This window comes from Peromyscus californicus, unplaced genomic scaffold, assembly GCF_007827085.1.
Source record: "Peromyscus californicus insignis strain IS unplaced genomic scaffold, ASM782708v3 Scaffold_22__1_contigs__length_63687245, whole genome shotgun sequence".
NCBI classification, from domain to species: Eukaryota; Metazoa; Chordata; class Mammalia; order Rodentia; family Cricetidae; genus Peromyscus; species Peromyscus californicus.
This window is the reverse complement of record NW_026294525.1, coordinates 29,008,788-29,024,109: the sequence shown is the minus strand read 5'-3', so window position 1 is coordinate 29,024,109 and position 15,322 is coordinate 29,008,788. Positions and strand designations below refer to the sequence as shown.

At 37.7% G+C, this 15,322-nt stretch overlaps 1 protein-coding gene across 4 annotated transcripts in view; it reads right to left on the bottom strand.

Annotated features, from left to right (window-relative positions):
• Nucleotides 1-15,322, bottom strand: part of Ahi1 (Abelson helper integration site 1) — a 148,055-nt gene that overhangs the window by 94,891 nt on the left and 37,842 nt on the right. For all 4 annotated transcript variants that reach the window (XR_008221238.1, XM_052751154.1, XM_052751153.1 and 1 more), the window contains exons 11-15: nt 11,168-11,397; nt 9,788-9,894; nt 7,038-7,156; nt 6,419-6,549; nt 4,540-4,680 (exon numbers count right to left, since the gene is read on the bottom strand). Coding sequence is in view for 3 of the 4 variants with exons in the window: in XM_052751154.1 (XP_052607114.1) it covers nt 4,540-4,680; nt 6,419-6,549; nt 7,038-7,156; nt 9,788-9,894; nt 11,168-11,397 (728 nt within the window). In the remaining variant the exon portion in view is untranslated. The remainder of the gene's footprint in view (nt 1-4,539; nt 4,681-6,418; nt 6,550-7,037; nt 7,157-9,787; nt 9,895-11,167; nt 11,398-15,322) is intronic.

Below are 15,322 nucleotides of genomic sequence, written 5' to 3'. Positions count from 1 at the left end.
AATGATACATTAGCTGTGGATATTAAATTCCTATCACCTAGATATTATCTTAATGTGAAGACATTGAACAGACAGCCAAGAACCAAATGGCAGATTTACCAAGACCTATGTGACCTTAGGAAATTGACTTCATTCTTCTGGTACCTGAGTTTCATTATCTGCAAAATGGTGACAATATTTTTCAAGGATTTTGGAAGTATTCCATAAGAAAGTACATGACATCAAATTTACTAATGATGCCTTTCTATATTTTTATAAAATTTAAGAAATAATTTTATTGTGTAAGAATTTTAATTCTCTTCTCTCTCTCCTACTGGACTCCTGGAGCTCTGCCTGGTGTCTGGCTGTGGATCTCTGCATCTGCCTCCGTTAGTCACTGGAGAAAAGCTCTGTGATGACTGTTAGGGTATTCACTGATCTGATCACTGGGGCAAGCCAGTTCAGTTCAGGCACCCTCTCCACTATTTCTAGTAGTACAAGCTGGGGTTATCCTTGGGGATTCCTGGCAATTTTCCTAGCAAAGGGTTTCTCTCCATCCCCATGATATCTCCCAACAAGGGAGTCTATGAGCAAGTGCATCAGGATCATGATGAGGAAACCTGTAGGGATGACCAAACCAAATGAGTGGGAACTCATGAAAGTTGGATCATCAGCTATGGATCCTGCATGGGAATGGACTAGGCCCTCTGCATGGCGAGACAATTGTGTAGCTTGATCTGCTTGCCCCCCCACCCCCGGCAGTAGAATCAGAATCCATCCCTGGTGCATGAGCAGGCTTTTTGGAACCCACTACCTATGATGGGACACCTTGTGCAGCCTTGAAGCAGGGGGAAGGGCTTGGACTTGCCTCTACTGGATGTGCCTCCCCATGGGAGGCCTTGCCTTCTTGTGGGGGGGGAGTGAGGGGTGGGTTAGGGGGAAGGCTAGGGGGGATGGGAGGAGGAAAGAGAAGGATCTTTGATTGGTGGGTAAAAAGAATGAAAACATTTTCTTAATAAAAAAAAGTAAAAAAAAAAAATTGATCCTCGATGCAAACATGTGCTGCATAGGAACTATGTTAAACACAGTACTTTATAAACACTATAGGTAATTATCAACTTGAGAGATGGGGTCTCTTCTAGCACAGGCTAGTCTTGAATGCTCTTCATACCTGAGGATGACCTAGAAATCATAACTCTCCTGTCTCTATCTGCCAAGTACTGGAATTTCAGGCATGTGCCGATGTTCAACTATAACAAAATTTTATGAATGTAAAGGTGTGTATATCCTGAACTATGGCATAGCATTCCACAGTGTGACAAATAAAGCTACCACAATGACAATGCAGCTCACTGATGAATATGAATTCTACTTCTAAAATCCTATCAATTTTAGATACGGCCTTTTAGTTTGACTAAAGTTTTTCCAGTACGTTAATCAACTATGAAAAAGGAATGAAGAGTTAGCAGTGAGAAGAAAAATCTGAGTCTGATGCCTGGTTTTATGCTCATCTCTGCAGCTTGGCACATAACAGGAGTTTCAAAAGGTCCCTATTGCCACAGAAAGCCAGTATTAACAGTCCTTCAGAGGAGACACTGCCACCTAGTGAGAACTCAGGCTCATTACCTGGCGTTAGCAATATTAAGAGCTTGTCAGAGACTCGACCCTACTTAGAAAACTACATAAACAGTTAGTATATGTCAGTATCCAGGCTAGGTACTGGTAATACACAAACGAACAAGCCTACATTTTTGCTTCCTACAAGGTATAAAATACCATAGAAACTACACGTTCCATAGAGAAACTAATATGATATAGAAACGTTTTATTATTCAAAAGCTAACATATGAGGTCATTTGCTTATAGATAAATTTAGTGGGCAAATAAGAGTATAGATTTCAAGATCAGTCTACATTGATTCAACTCCCATACCCTGTAAAAATGTGAAAACAACAATATTTATGTCATAAAACCTAGTGAAAAATTTAAATACACACACAAAGTGTTTAAAACATAGCGCTGTAATTATTCTTAAATGTATAGCAACATCATAGAGACAAAGTAGACAAACACTGTTTAATAACAAAACATTTATTGCTGAAGTCTGGCTTCATAAAGTTAATTCAGCAGAAACCGTTTCTCTGCCCAGCACTTTGTTATGGGAATCCTCAATGTACATTACTTGTGGTACTCTGTGACTAAACTTTGTATTACTAGATGATTAACCCTTTCAACAACAGGCAAATAAGACTGCCTTCTGAAAGTAAAAATCATATTTCTTACCCAAAAAAGAGCAAAAAGTCAGTAGAATGAAAGACTCAAAAGACCACAAGCTGAACATATGCTTAAGAGGGAAAGATGCTCACTGCCACTTCACAGATCCTGCTAGAACTGAAAGATGGATGATACATTTAGCTACCACTGTGGTCTCATTTGTAGCTTATTTAACTTACAAAAAAAAATGAACTTGCTTCTTTTTCCTTGAAGATTTCAGAAGCTATTTTAAAGAACTTAGCTGTTCTCTTTGTTTGAACCTCATGTCATTGGGACTTAGGAAAACCACATGTGAACTTCCTTCTCAGAAAATATATGTTTGAGCAAAATATCTGTGTTGAAAAATAAAGTATTGGGCAAAACTGTAATAGATTAAACATTAAAAATTTTAATGAACACTGTAGATTATCTGAACTACTGATTGCAGCCTGTATTCACTAAGTAAACACTTCAGAGACTGAAGTAACTCTCATTTCTGTTGCATCTATACCATTCAAAAGAACAGTGCCAAGTCTTAGATGGCTTGGGGTTATTTAACTTCTTCCTCAGCTTCCCCTTTTTAAAAATAGGCAACAAAGAGTTTGGAAAATGTGTTGAAACATTTTGAGCTTAATTTTCTTTGTAAAGGTGTATTGTACCAAAAACTGTTTAAAATATGTTGCATGAAGTAAACAATTTCATGTGCTGTTCTTCAGATATCATCATTTCTGAGATGCTCACCTTTCCAACCCTTCCTCCTGCACTCTAAGACAATGTAGACATTACATGCTTTTAACCTTCTGTATTTCTTGCTGTAATACAGCTGGCCTGGCATGGCATGAGGGTTAGAAAAGCTGACTAACAGAGTAAAGGGGAGGAAGACCATCTTTTCCAATTCCATTCCACAAAGAGATGCTTACTGGCATGCTAAAGCATAAATTCCTGTAAAGTTACTTAGCTACCGGTAGATGAGCATAAACACAAATATTAATTTTGCTTTCTTCTACTAGAGTGCTTATCATTTTCCAGGGCACCTTGACAGCCACTGTATCCTAGTGTCCTTAGAGCTCCCTTTGGTAGGGCAGGCGCTGTTCCTAGAAATACCTTTCAAGAGATGAAGGAATGGAGGGTCAGAAAGGCAGGAGGCTGCAGCTAAGGTCGCTGAAGTGGGCAGAGGAGGAACCTGAGATCCATGTTACTGTCCAGCTAGGCACCTCCTTCTTTCTGAGGAAAGGAACCTCCTAGCAGTGAAGAGAGGGAAGCTACTTGAAGCCAAAACAGCGGAACTTAACTAATCTTTGCAGTGAGAATTTCAAAAGTCTAAAAAATAAATTATAAACTGAATGAAGACGGTTGTGAAATCTCCTAAGAGTCTGAGGCAATAACTGTGCTCTCCTCTCCTGGACAGTGGTTCCAATTATACAGGAATTCGGTGTAATTCTTTTTGTCTATGGGACACTAGAACACGGTAAATAACTGTTTCAGGATACTTGTTAGAATGAGACATCAGCTTTGGACACTGGGTGACCTGAGAAACCCATTTGCCCTTCTCTGTAATAGGGCAGCAGCATTTTTGCTAACAGTTGCTAGGAAACCTAAATGGTATTCATTGCCTGACAATTCTATCACTAGGTACAGCAATTCATAAATTTGAGTATGAATTGAAGAATCATTACTTCTCTATAAGGATCATTAAGATAAACCTTCATTTTCTGCATTCATTTTTAAGATAATTTATTGGGAAATGTATAATATAATCTGCACCATGAACAAAACCTTCAGGTTTATAACAGCTCAATTGTCTAATGTATCATAGCATTAGATAATTCAACATGTATTAAGAAAGTTATCTTTTGATATTTTTATTAAAGTATGTTTATAGTTTTATATTAATATCACAATGCAATTGTATACTTAAATATATTTAACTATTGTGTATATATATATATAAAACTCTAGCTTATCAAAATACTGAATGATGTTGTATCATAGTCAAATTTAAGCAAAGAGAATAATAAAAACTTCATTTTTAAAATAATATATAAAGCTTATAAAATATCTTTGAGAAATATTGTAAAATTAGAAAAGCAAAATCTTAATTTCAGAAGAGAAAATAAATATTTAAAAAGCAACATAAATCCAAATAATCCTTATAATAACCTATGTCATCTTTTTGGCTCTTTTATATACTATATTCAAAGAGACTATGCTAATTGTAAGAATTATTAATAAATTTTCTAGTGCTCAAGATTTGTGGTCCATTATAAATGCAAACATTACTTCATTTGCATCAAGCAGTGGACTTACCATGGAAATCATAAACATAAAGGAGAACTGGCTCACTCTGCCCAAATGCACAAAATGCAACCATATTTTCAAATGGATGGTAGGATATGTCTCGAATAGTTGACTTGAAGGGCAGGTCCGAATACATTGCTACTTGTTCTCCTAATGAAAAAAGAAATGCAACAACTTGTACTATGTCACACATTTCTCATTCTGAGACTATTCAGGTACCTTGCCTGAAAATACTTATAGCATGAGGCTCACATTATTTACATGAACACCTCAAATACTCCTAGGGATTGAGTACCTTTGTGATGAACAATTATCTCTATTTTGTATTTTATGGGCTTCTTTCTGTGTTTTTTTTTTGTTTTGTTTTGTTTTTGTTTTTTTGGTTTTTCGAGACAGGGTTTCTCTGTGTAGCTTTGCGCCTCTCCTGGAACTCACTTGGTAGCCCAGGCTGGCCTCGAACTCACAGAGATCCGCCTGGCTCTGCCTCCCGAGTGCTGGGATTAAAGGCGTGCGCCGCCACCGCCCGGCCTCTTTCTGTGTTTTAACCCAACCTCTTCAATGTTTTGGGGAACAAAACACACAGGAAGTGTTTTGCTGGAAACAGGTATGTATGACCGAGACCTGAGAAAAGTGTGAAAATTGTGAGTAACCAAGAATTTGGCCAAACCGGGGAGGGATTATAAAACTCTGTAACTGAAGACATTCCCTAGGCAGGGCCGAATTGGCAGGGGCTCAATTTTTCTGTTTTAATTTTTCTCCTACAGGCTGAGGTGCTAACTGCTTAAAAGGTCTATGGTTAGAGCTAGAAGATGCCACAAACAGAAGTTATTGAGATCTAGAAAATCAGCCAGAGTCAAAAGGTACCAGAAATGTTCACGGAAATGTTCTTGTTACTAATCAAACTACATGGTCAATGTTGAACCATGTATCTACCGAGTTACAATTCAACTTACAGAGTTTTGTATTTTGTATTACAGTATTCATAAAATACTTTTCAAGCATCTTCACTATCTTATAGGTACAGAAAGAATAAATCTCAATTTATAATGTGAAATTTTAAATTTACAATGATATTAAAGCAATCACGAACAAATATAATATATATTCAGAATACTGCTGACTTTAACCAAAAGCTATCTGTTGTGGTCTGATATGAATGTCCCCAGTGGGTGCATGTGTTTGAATACTTGACTACTTGTCCCCCTGCTGGTACTATTTCTGAAGGTTCTGAAACCTTTAGGATGTGAAGCCTTCATGGAGTGGGAGGAGGGGGGTCACTGAGGGTGGGCCTTGGAGTTTTCTAGTAGCCCTATTTCCTGTTCCCTAGTCAGCTTCTCTCTCTCTCTGTCTCTCTGTCTCTCTGTATGTGTGTGTGTGTCCCCACCTTATACCTTATCTGAGAGAGGGTCTTTTGCTTGCCTCTTCAGAGGCTAGGACTCTGCCTCCCATTTTGGCATAGGAATGCCAGAATGCAGGTAGGAGTCACTGCTTCTGGGTTTACATGGTTTCTGGGGATTCAAACTCACATGCCCGCACTTCCATGGCAAACACTTATTTTATTTACTGAACAATTTTCTCAGCCCCAACCCTGCTTCCAACGTGCCAATGTCATCAGCGGCCTCCTGCCATTATGTTTTCCTTGCCCTGACACTCCTCTCCCTGGAACTGGAAGCTAAAAACACACCACTCCATCCTCCCATTGCTTCTTGTCAGGGATTTGTTACAGTGACGAGAAACCTAACACGCTACCCGATTTTAAAACACCCAAGTCAGATTTAAAACACGAAGTCAGATTTTTCTTGAAAATACCCAAAACCATAGTTTTCACATACTTTGGACTTTCTATCCCCATTCCCTAAAAGATTTTTTAAGATCAATAAATACTTACCTGTCTCTGGGTTCCAAACATACACTATTCCGTCCTCACTCCCAGAAAAGAGAAAAGTCCCACATGGTGTGAAGGTACTATGGATCTTTTCCCGATAATTTGCGGCACCGACGAATTTCCTGGCTGCTAGTCTATAAATAAGCAAAAAAGTGCAAATATAACCTATCTCAACCAATAAAAGACTAGTGGGAGAGCAATGGCCTTTGTGAATACTGAATTTGCATTAGTAACTAATTTGAGAGGCTATGATATGGCAGGCATTCTGTGATGAAGGCTCTATCAACAAGTTATTTTCATGTTCCTTTCTAATTTGTGTGACACATTTCTTCTTTCCTCTGCTGAATTCTAATAACAATGAGAAGTAAATATAATAAATGCTATCTAGACTTTTTCAGTTAGAGCCAGAGCTGACACTGTTCTCAGTGCTCACAGTGTGTCAGATAACACAGACTGCATTATTACTTCAATGGACTTATGTCATCGCCTAAATATATCTTAAGGAATGGTCTATTGTTGGAAAACATTTAATGTAGTTCTTGGATTCCCCCTCCATGAAAATGGTTTCTTTCCATAAAGGAACCAACTGCAGTACTTATCCTGTTACTACTAAAACACTTACATCCGCAGATCCATGATCCTCAGTGTACTGTCTTTGGTGTGGATTAACAGACGTTTTCCATTGGGATGAACCTCCAAATGACTTATTGGAACTCCCCTAAATTCAGTTTCCTTAATTTCCTAAAATGGTGCCAAAAAGAATAAAGAAAAGGTCAAACTATTGCTACTCAAGTGTCTGTTTACAAAGGACAGAATTAATTTTAAAATGTCATTTTCAGCTGATAATAGTACCTTACCCATATAATACCAGCACTTGGGAGACTGAAGCAGGACTGCCATGAGTTAGAGGCCTATAACCAGTTGCCATGGGCTACAACGTAAGAGCATTTCTCAACAAAACAAAAGAAAAAATGAACCAAAATTCACTTCTACTACACTGAATATTTTAAAGTTATTAGCAACAAGGATTTTTAGCAACTTCAATTTAGATTTAAAAATAAAAAAGACAAACTGTATTATTTGTGTTATATAGTGCCACATTTAATTACATGTTTTACATATTGTCCACTTTCTCAAAGTATCGTCAGTCCTAACAAAAGTACTTCACATACATCTTCTCATGTTGTCTTTCCTGTTCATGTCATGTAAGAAACATGTCACTATTTTATAACTTCAAAACTGACTTGGAAGTTTGCGTGAGATTCAGACTCTTTGCTCATCAACTTCCACCTGCCTTAAGAAGGCATGCTGCAAACATAATGTTTGCATCACATGACTTAGATTGGAATCATTTGGGGAAGGCTTTGACTCCACCATCTTCCTTCCTCCCTTCCTTCCAGTTACTTGTAGCAGCTAGTGAAGATACCCAACTCACAAGGTCATGTGGGGTACCCAGACTGAAGAACCAATCTGCCTGAGCCTTGCACAAGAACTACCCTTACACACAATAAAATCAACATACAGTGAATAAAACATGTATAGGGAAGACCAGAGACTATAAAGCTGTTAGCAACAGAGGGGAAAGCTTCTGGGCATTGGCCTTGGCCATATTTGGTGGGGGAGGGGTTGGGGGAGGTCAATACAAAACGTAGGCCACAAAAGTGTAAGTAAATGGGACTCCATGAAACCAAAAGGCAGGTGGACTACAGACTAAGCAACAGCACAATGGACTATAGCATACACACTTGGAAAATAATTTGTAAATCATCTACCTGGGAAGATTAATCCTTTAACACATAAACTCAGTACCAGGAAAACTAGTAACTTGGATGAAAAATGGGCAACAAAATTAAACAGACATATCTCCACAAAGAACACAAAAATGGCTGAAAATACATGAACAGATGTTCAACATCATTAAGCATTAAGGAAATCCATCCGTCCGTCCATCCATCCATCCATCCATCCATCCATCCATCCCCCATCTATTTTCTCTCCTCTCCAGTATTATTCATCCTCACAAAACAAGAAAATTTTCATTTGCCACAACAAGGATGAGCCTGGACGACATGATAAGTAAGTCAGACACCATGTGAAAAATATTGCAAATACTGAAGTCTCAATTATATGACAAATCTAAAAAAAAAGTCAAATACATAAAAAACTGAGTTATGGAGAAGCAGGAAGCTTTAGGTGAGGACACACTGGATGGTGAACAACTCTGGTTATTTAGTATGCACTATGAAGTCTACCTGCGATGATATTGTACTGAATCATGCAAAACGTACAGATTTTAGCTTCTCTTGTCACAAAACAACTGAAAGGGCAATGGAACATGATGGTTATGTTAATTTGATTCACTATAGTAACAATTTTACTAACTATGTGTACTCTCATAATGGTACTACAACCTTCAATGTACAGAACAAAAATTAAAAAAGTGATTGCCAAAGATCTTTCTTGGTATTGCCACAGGAAGAAAAAAGAGCTGCAGATGCAAAATAACTTAGGTGTCAGCAGGGCTGGTACCAGGCTGAGCAGAGCTGACTCCCCAGATAACCTTGGTTAAAGTCCGAAGAGTCTAAGGAAAGTCCCTTAACCCAGGGCACAATTCTGAATCAGCCTTCTTCTCACTTGAGCTTTGGATTTCTCACCTAGAGGCTTTCCGAGGGACTAACACCAGCAGTGGCAGACAGGCACACCACAGCTGCCTCAAGATGAGTGCCTGAACCCCTGCTGCTGTCCAACTCTAGCATCTATCAACTTTCTTAATGTTACAGAAAACAGCCAAATACCAACACCACAGATGGGAAATTTAGTGAGTAAACTATAACAAACACAAGATGGAGAAGCTGAAGGAGAGCTGAGCAACTAGAAGAGATGCAAAAGGGCAAAATCCAAATAAATGTGGAACAGTGTCGGGTACAAATCTGAGAAACCAGGGGCAGATTGGAGCCAGCTAGTGATTTCCTTCCTCCAAGTTTTTCTGTACCATATCCATGGTCAAACTAAAATGCCCTTGTTTTGGAGTCTATAGAGGCTAGCTGCACACAGCCACTCCATCTTTAGGGGGCAGATGAGTGAGTGTACATGAGCACTCCCCGTACTGCTGGCAGAGCACAGCTGAGTCTGAAGTCAATCTCCAGGTAGCCATGTGCACCACTGAAAAGACATAGCGGCTCATTTCCTACCTTTTTAGTTGTGACTGTTTCAAATAATGCCAACATGTGGATTTTCAAGGAAAACAGCTGTCTGGGTTTAAGACACCTGTTTTAAGGTTTTTAATACTGTTACTACCATGTAAGTCAATACATGGCTGATTTGCCTCAATTTCCTTCATGAAATCTCAAGGTATGAAATGTGGGTCTGTACCTTATTGATTGTCCAGTGGCGCACTGAGTGTTGTAAATCGTTCACTTTCACATAAGTGTCCCAAACAACAATCACCCCGATGCAGTCTCCTGAATACATGTGATGACCTATTAACAACAGCAAATTACTCACTTAAGAATATCGCAGAAGTTAGAAAACGGTATGAAGTTGGGGGAAGCCATAACCCAGACCAACAGTCAAAGCACTGAATTGCCAATGAAAGGCTTTTCAGTTTAAAAGTTAAAAAGTAAAATGCAGTACAATCCCAATTATCTAAAGAAAATTCTTCACTTTTAAAAAGCATTTTGATAGCATTTCTCTTTGTCATTTATCTGAATCTAAATACAAAAAGAAACAAGCAATGTGATCTACACGTATAGCACTCATGTACTCATATTCTAAATTATTTGAATTGCCCAACGTGTATTCATATTTATCATTATTAGCCTATGTAATCTTTTATAGTCCTAGAAAAATACCTGTTCTAATATATACTGTTAACATAATCTTAGTGACCATTAAATTTAAAATGATCAGAGAATTAATAAAATCATAAAAAAGTGTTAACATCAGTCCTTAAAGATTGAATGGGACTCAGAAAACAGGTTTAACATCATGGTCATGCATTACCATCATTGCTAACAAATATGGCTGTTTAGCACTGTGAATTTAATACTTTAAAAATAGTTTGAACTGGTGAATACTGCTATGTATTAGAATGTAAGCAAAAATAAAAATTGTCCTTAATTTATTAGAATCTCTAAAGTTGAACTGAGTATACTGCAGTATTATTATTTTTCTCTGAATATTGTTTTAGATAACTATAATCTCTGAAATAATATAAAAATGACAATTGAAGAGATGATGTATTTCTTTATTCTTTCCAATAAATTCAATAAAAACTTATATGTTGTAATTTTAAAATGTCATTTATACTATTCAAATGCTGAGAACCTTCAATTATTCGTAAATTCCATTCTTTATGTGTTTAAAAAAATCCTGTTGATATATTTAGCACATATATTTATAACACTCTTTTGGGATTTCTCCTACCTCTTTTATTTTGTACCACATAACTTAAAAGGTTCTAAAAGGCAATTACTAAGAATAATAATCACCAACACAAATAAATATATTTACAAAATGTGGTACATGAAGGGTTTTTAGAAAAAAAGGTAACTGAATATAAATATTAGGAACTTAGTAAGTTTAAAGTTATAAATAGAATACCTTCAATGCCTATCCTGTTACTTAAAACTAAACATAACTGTAAATACTCACAAATGTTAACACAAGTCTCTCTCAAGCATCAATTATTAGTGAAAGAAAACAATCTCTTCAAGTAACTATCCGTGACTTAGAGCATATTCTGCAACAAACCTTCATCATCAAAACAGATAGAGTTGACAAAACTCTTGTGAACATCAAGCTGGCGGACTAATACGGGAGCATTTTCTCTCATATCAATTTTCCAGATCCTTATCATAGAATCGTAGCATCCTGTGGCCACCAGCTCTCGTGTAGCTGGATGGAACTTGGCCGTGTAGACGAAAGAAGGATGAGGTAAGACTCGGAATGTACTTGTACTGTTTATCTCATTCTTCCAAACCCTGGAGAAGGATAAACAGCAACAGACTGTTTATCAAATTCAAAACTTTCTTTAACTGTCTTTAGAAGAATATAGCCAATAAAACTTAGGTAAGCAAATGCCAAACAATGGTAAACTAATGTAAATTAATATTTATAATATGATAATGATCACATATTGGATTATCTCACTTTTTTTTACAAAGCCATTTCTCATGAAATATTTTTTATCCATAACTATAACCTATATTAGAAAATTAAAAACGTATTTGCACTTGGACATAATCTGCTATGGATTGGACATAGTTTTGACATTGTGTAAATATACACTGAATAGCTGGTAAAACATTGTTTAACATAATATGCATAAAGTAGGGAAGAGGACTGAAGAGATAGCTCAGAGGTTAAGGGTACTGGTTGCAGTCGGGCGGTGGTGGCACACGCCTTTAATCCCAGCACTCGAGAGGCAGAGGCAGGCAGATCTCTGTGAGTTCGAGGCCAGCCTGGGCTACAGAGTGAGATACAGGAAAGGTGCAAAGCTACACAGAGAAACCCTGTCTCGAAAAAAAAAAAAAAAGAGTACTGGTTGCTCTTGCAGAAGACCCAAGTCCCAAGTTAGGTTCTCAGAGCCCACATGGTGGCTCATAACCATCTGTACTTCCAGTTCTCAGGGATCTAAGACACTCTTCTGACCTCTGCAGGCACCTGGCCTGCATGTGGTGCACATACACACTCAGGTAAAGCACTCAAACACATAATAATTAAATAAATGCATACATAAATACATGAATAAATACTTTTAAAAGATAGGAAGAAACTTTTAATGATTTTTCCATTAGGTTGTATATATGTACTGCTTCTGAAAATGATTCCTAGTAGAGGCCAAGAGAATTAGTGAGCCCAGTAACTTTTAAATTTGTATTTCAAAGTCTAAATAATATATATATATATATATATATATATATATATATATATATATATAGATCTTAAACATCATAATTAGTGATTTATTTTTCAATGTATATGTGTGTGCGCCCATGTGACACAGGTAGGTCCACAGCTTGACAGTGATGTCTTCTTCAATCACTTCTCAACTCTACTTTTTGAGACAGATGCTCACTGATTGGCTAGGCAGGCTGTCCAGAAAACTCCAGGGATCCTTCTGTCTTCTGTTATCACAGATGTGTGCTGCTGTGCCTGGCTATGGTGTACGGGTCCTGGGGATGTGAACTCAGGTCCTTGTGCTTGTATGTAAGCAATTTACCAACTAGTCCATGCCCTACTCTATTTGATTGAAACAGTTATGGCATTTTGACAGAGAACAAGGTCACATCCAGTAAGCACTACCTTTATGCTTACCACCCCACTTCTTTTCCAAATGTGTGTGTGCGTGTATAAAACAGGTGAAATCTAGTAATGTATAGTAGCTCTATGAGTATGAGTCACTGGGTATTTTATATGATGGATTAAGTTATTGGAATAAAAAGAATATATTTGTATTAGGATTTACACTTGATTTTTAAATTGCTGCCTAAGACATAAGTACAAAATTACAAATAAAAGAAAAAATACAGTCAGCTATTCTACAGAGACATTTTGAGTTTTCTCAGCAGCTGATTAAAATATATGTTAAGTACTAAAAGAATAAAATAACAGTGAAGGGATGAAAGAATGTTCTCAAGTGAAAATAAAGCACACATGTCATTGCCAAAACAGTTTTTTGAAAAAAGCAAATTTCAATGAACATATGTTACATGAGATAGAATGGACACAAAAATAACAAAACTGCTAATTTGAAAGGAATATTATGATAGCTAAAAGGTAAAATCCTCAGCTGATTGCTAATAAAGCTTAGTGTTATTATTTGACCTACTATACCTAACAGAATGAAATGAAGACATTCAAAATAACTCATTTATATATATATATATATATTTTAATGAAGCTTTTTTTGTGAAAAAAATTGAACTTGTTAGTTCATTTTTTATGTCAGGGTAGACTCTAACATCAAAAGAAATGTATTAATGGTTTGTAAGATGTATTATGTAAATGTATTAATGATTCATAAAGAACAAGGAGATATAAATTATTAAAGAGTAGATTAAAATGCAAAAAATATCTTTAGACAGGAAAGAAAAAGTACATACTAAAAAATACACTTAAAACAGTATGTGTAAAATGGTACATGACTGGGGACACAGGAGCTTAGTGCAGAGCTATCACATGTGTGTGAAATGGTACGTGACTGGGGACACGGGCCTAGTGCAGAGCTATCACACGTGTGTGAAATGGTACGTGACTGGGGACACAGGAGCCTAGTGCAGAGCTATCACACGTGTGTGAAATGGTACGTGACTGGGGACACAGGAGCCTAGTGCAGAGCTATCACACGTGTGTGAAATGGTACGTGACTGGGGACACGGGCCTAGTGCAGAGCTATCACACGTGTGTGAAATGGTACGTAACTGGGGACACGGGCCTAGTGCAGAGCTATCACACGTGGTTTTGTCTTTCTGTTTGTATTAGAAGCTGCTGACTTGAGAAAAACAGATTATTCTAGAAGCAAGTATAGGAGAAAATAAGCTAAAGCCACATGGCAAGGAGTGAGCAGGTCAAAAGAGTCACCTGGGAAGAACCAGTGAGAACACTGAACATGATTTCAGGAGCACAGTGCAGGAGTCAGAGGCGGCAGATCCACATCTGCCCAGGTGAGCACTGCTGACCTGCTAACTTCCTTCAGCTGGCACGTCTTCATTACTGACACTCTCCCACCTCTTTCAAAGGCCCTTTGCCAGTTTAGTCCTTGCTAGAAGGCTTTTCTCTCCACTCCGCCTTCACAAGACTCTTTATGATCTATAGAGTTCAAACTCATGTCAATTTTAAAGCTGCTTAGAGGAAAACATAATGAAGGATCTCTTATATAAGGATACCCATGGTGAAATCTTAGTTGGTTTAAAAGTTTTAAAATTACATTGTGTGTGCATGTGTGTGTGTGTGTGTGTGTGGAGGGGGTATGCACGTGCCACTGCACACATGTGGAGGTAAGGGGACAATCTGCATGTGTTGGCTGTGTCCTTCCACTATGTGAGTCCCACATATCTTGGGTTTTCAGCCTAGTTGTCTACCTGATGAACTACTGCACCAGCACTCTGGGTTGGATCTTAATTGATTAAGGAGTCCATGCCCATACTGCTTCATTAAGAGAGATGGGTCCATTTCCAGACATTATGGAGACAATCCACATATCCAGTGAAATGTCATCATAACCTGAAGTCGGCAAGTGAAAGATGGAAGATGGGGAAACTGATTCATCTGATGTCTGGACCTGCTGCCGGGGGATGAGAAAAAGGAACCGAAAACCTGAACGATGACTCAGCAGGGATGAGAGCTCAGGCGACTTACAACTCAAACCCTTTGTCACGTCTCAGCAAACTAAGACCTCCTCTCTACTATTATTACCTACCTTCAGAGAGAATGGCTGTGCTGAAAGAGGAAGCCAATACCTTTAGTATAGTTAAGGGAGTAGTAAGTTCCCCAGATGAATAGAGGGAAGTAAATTGTCATTAGTTACCACTCTTCTTCCTTAAATATAAACTAAACAGTGGTGACATACTGATCAACAGTCATTTTACATAGAAAGGGAAGGTGATCAAGGTCAGCAGGAGAAGGAGCCTGGGCACTGGAAATCACATGGCTTATTAAGTAATAACAGGAGGCAGCAGAGAAAGCAAATGAGACTAAAGTTAGCGTGGGTCTCAGAATGATTGCAGTAACAGTTCCCCCCAGGCTGTGGAGAGCGTGTGTCTACCTAATCTAAATCACACAGATAAAGAATCTTGGAAACCTTGTATTTTTAGATCATGAATATACAAGGTTAAACAAGCAGCTATAAGATGTAAATAAAGTTTAAAAATTAGCTTTTAAAATATTTTATTGCGTCAGGCATGA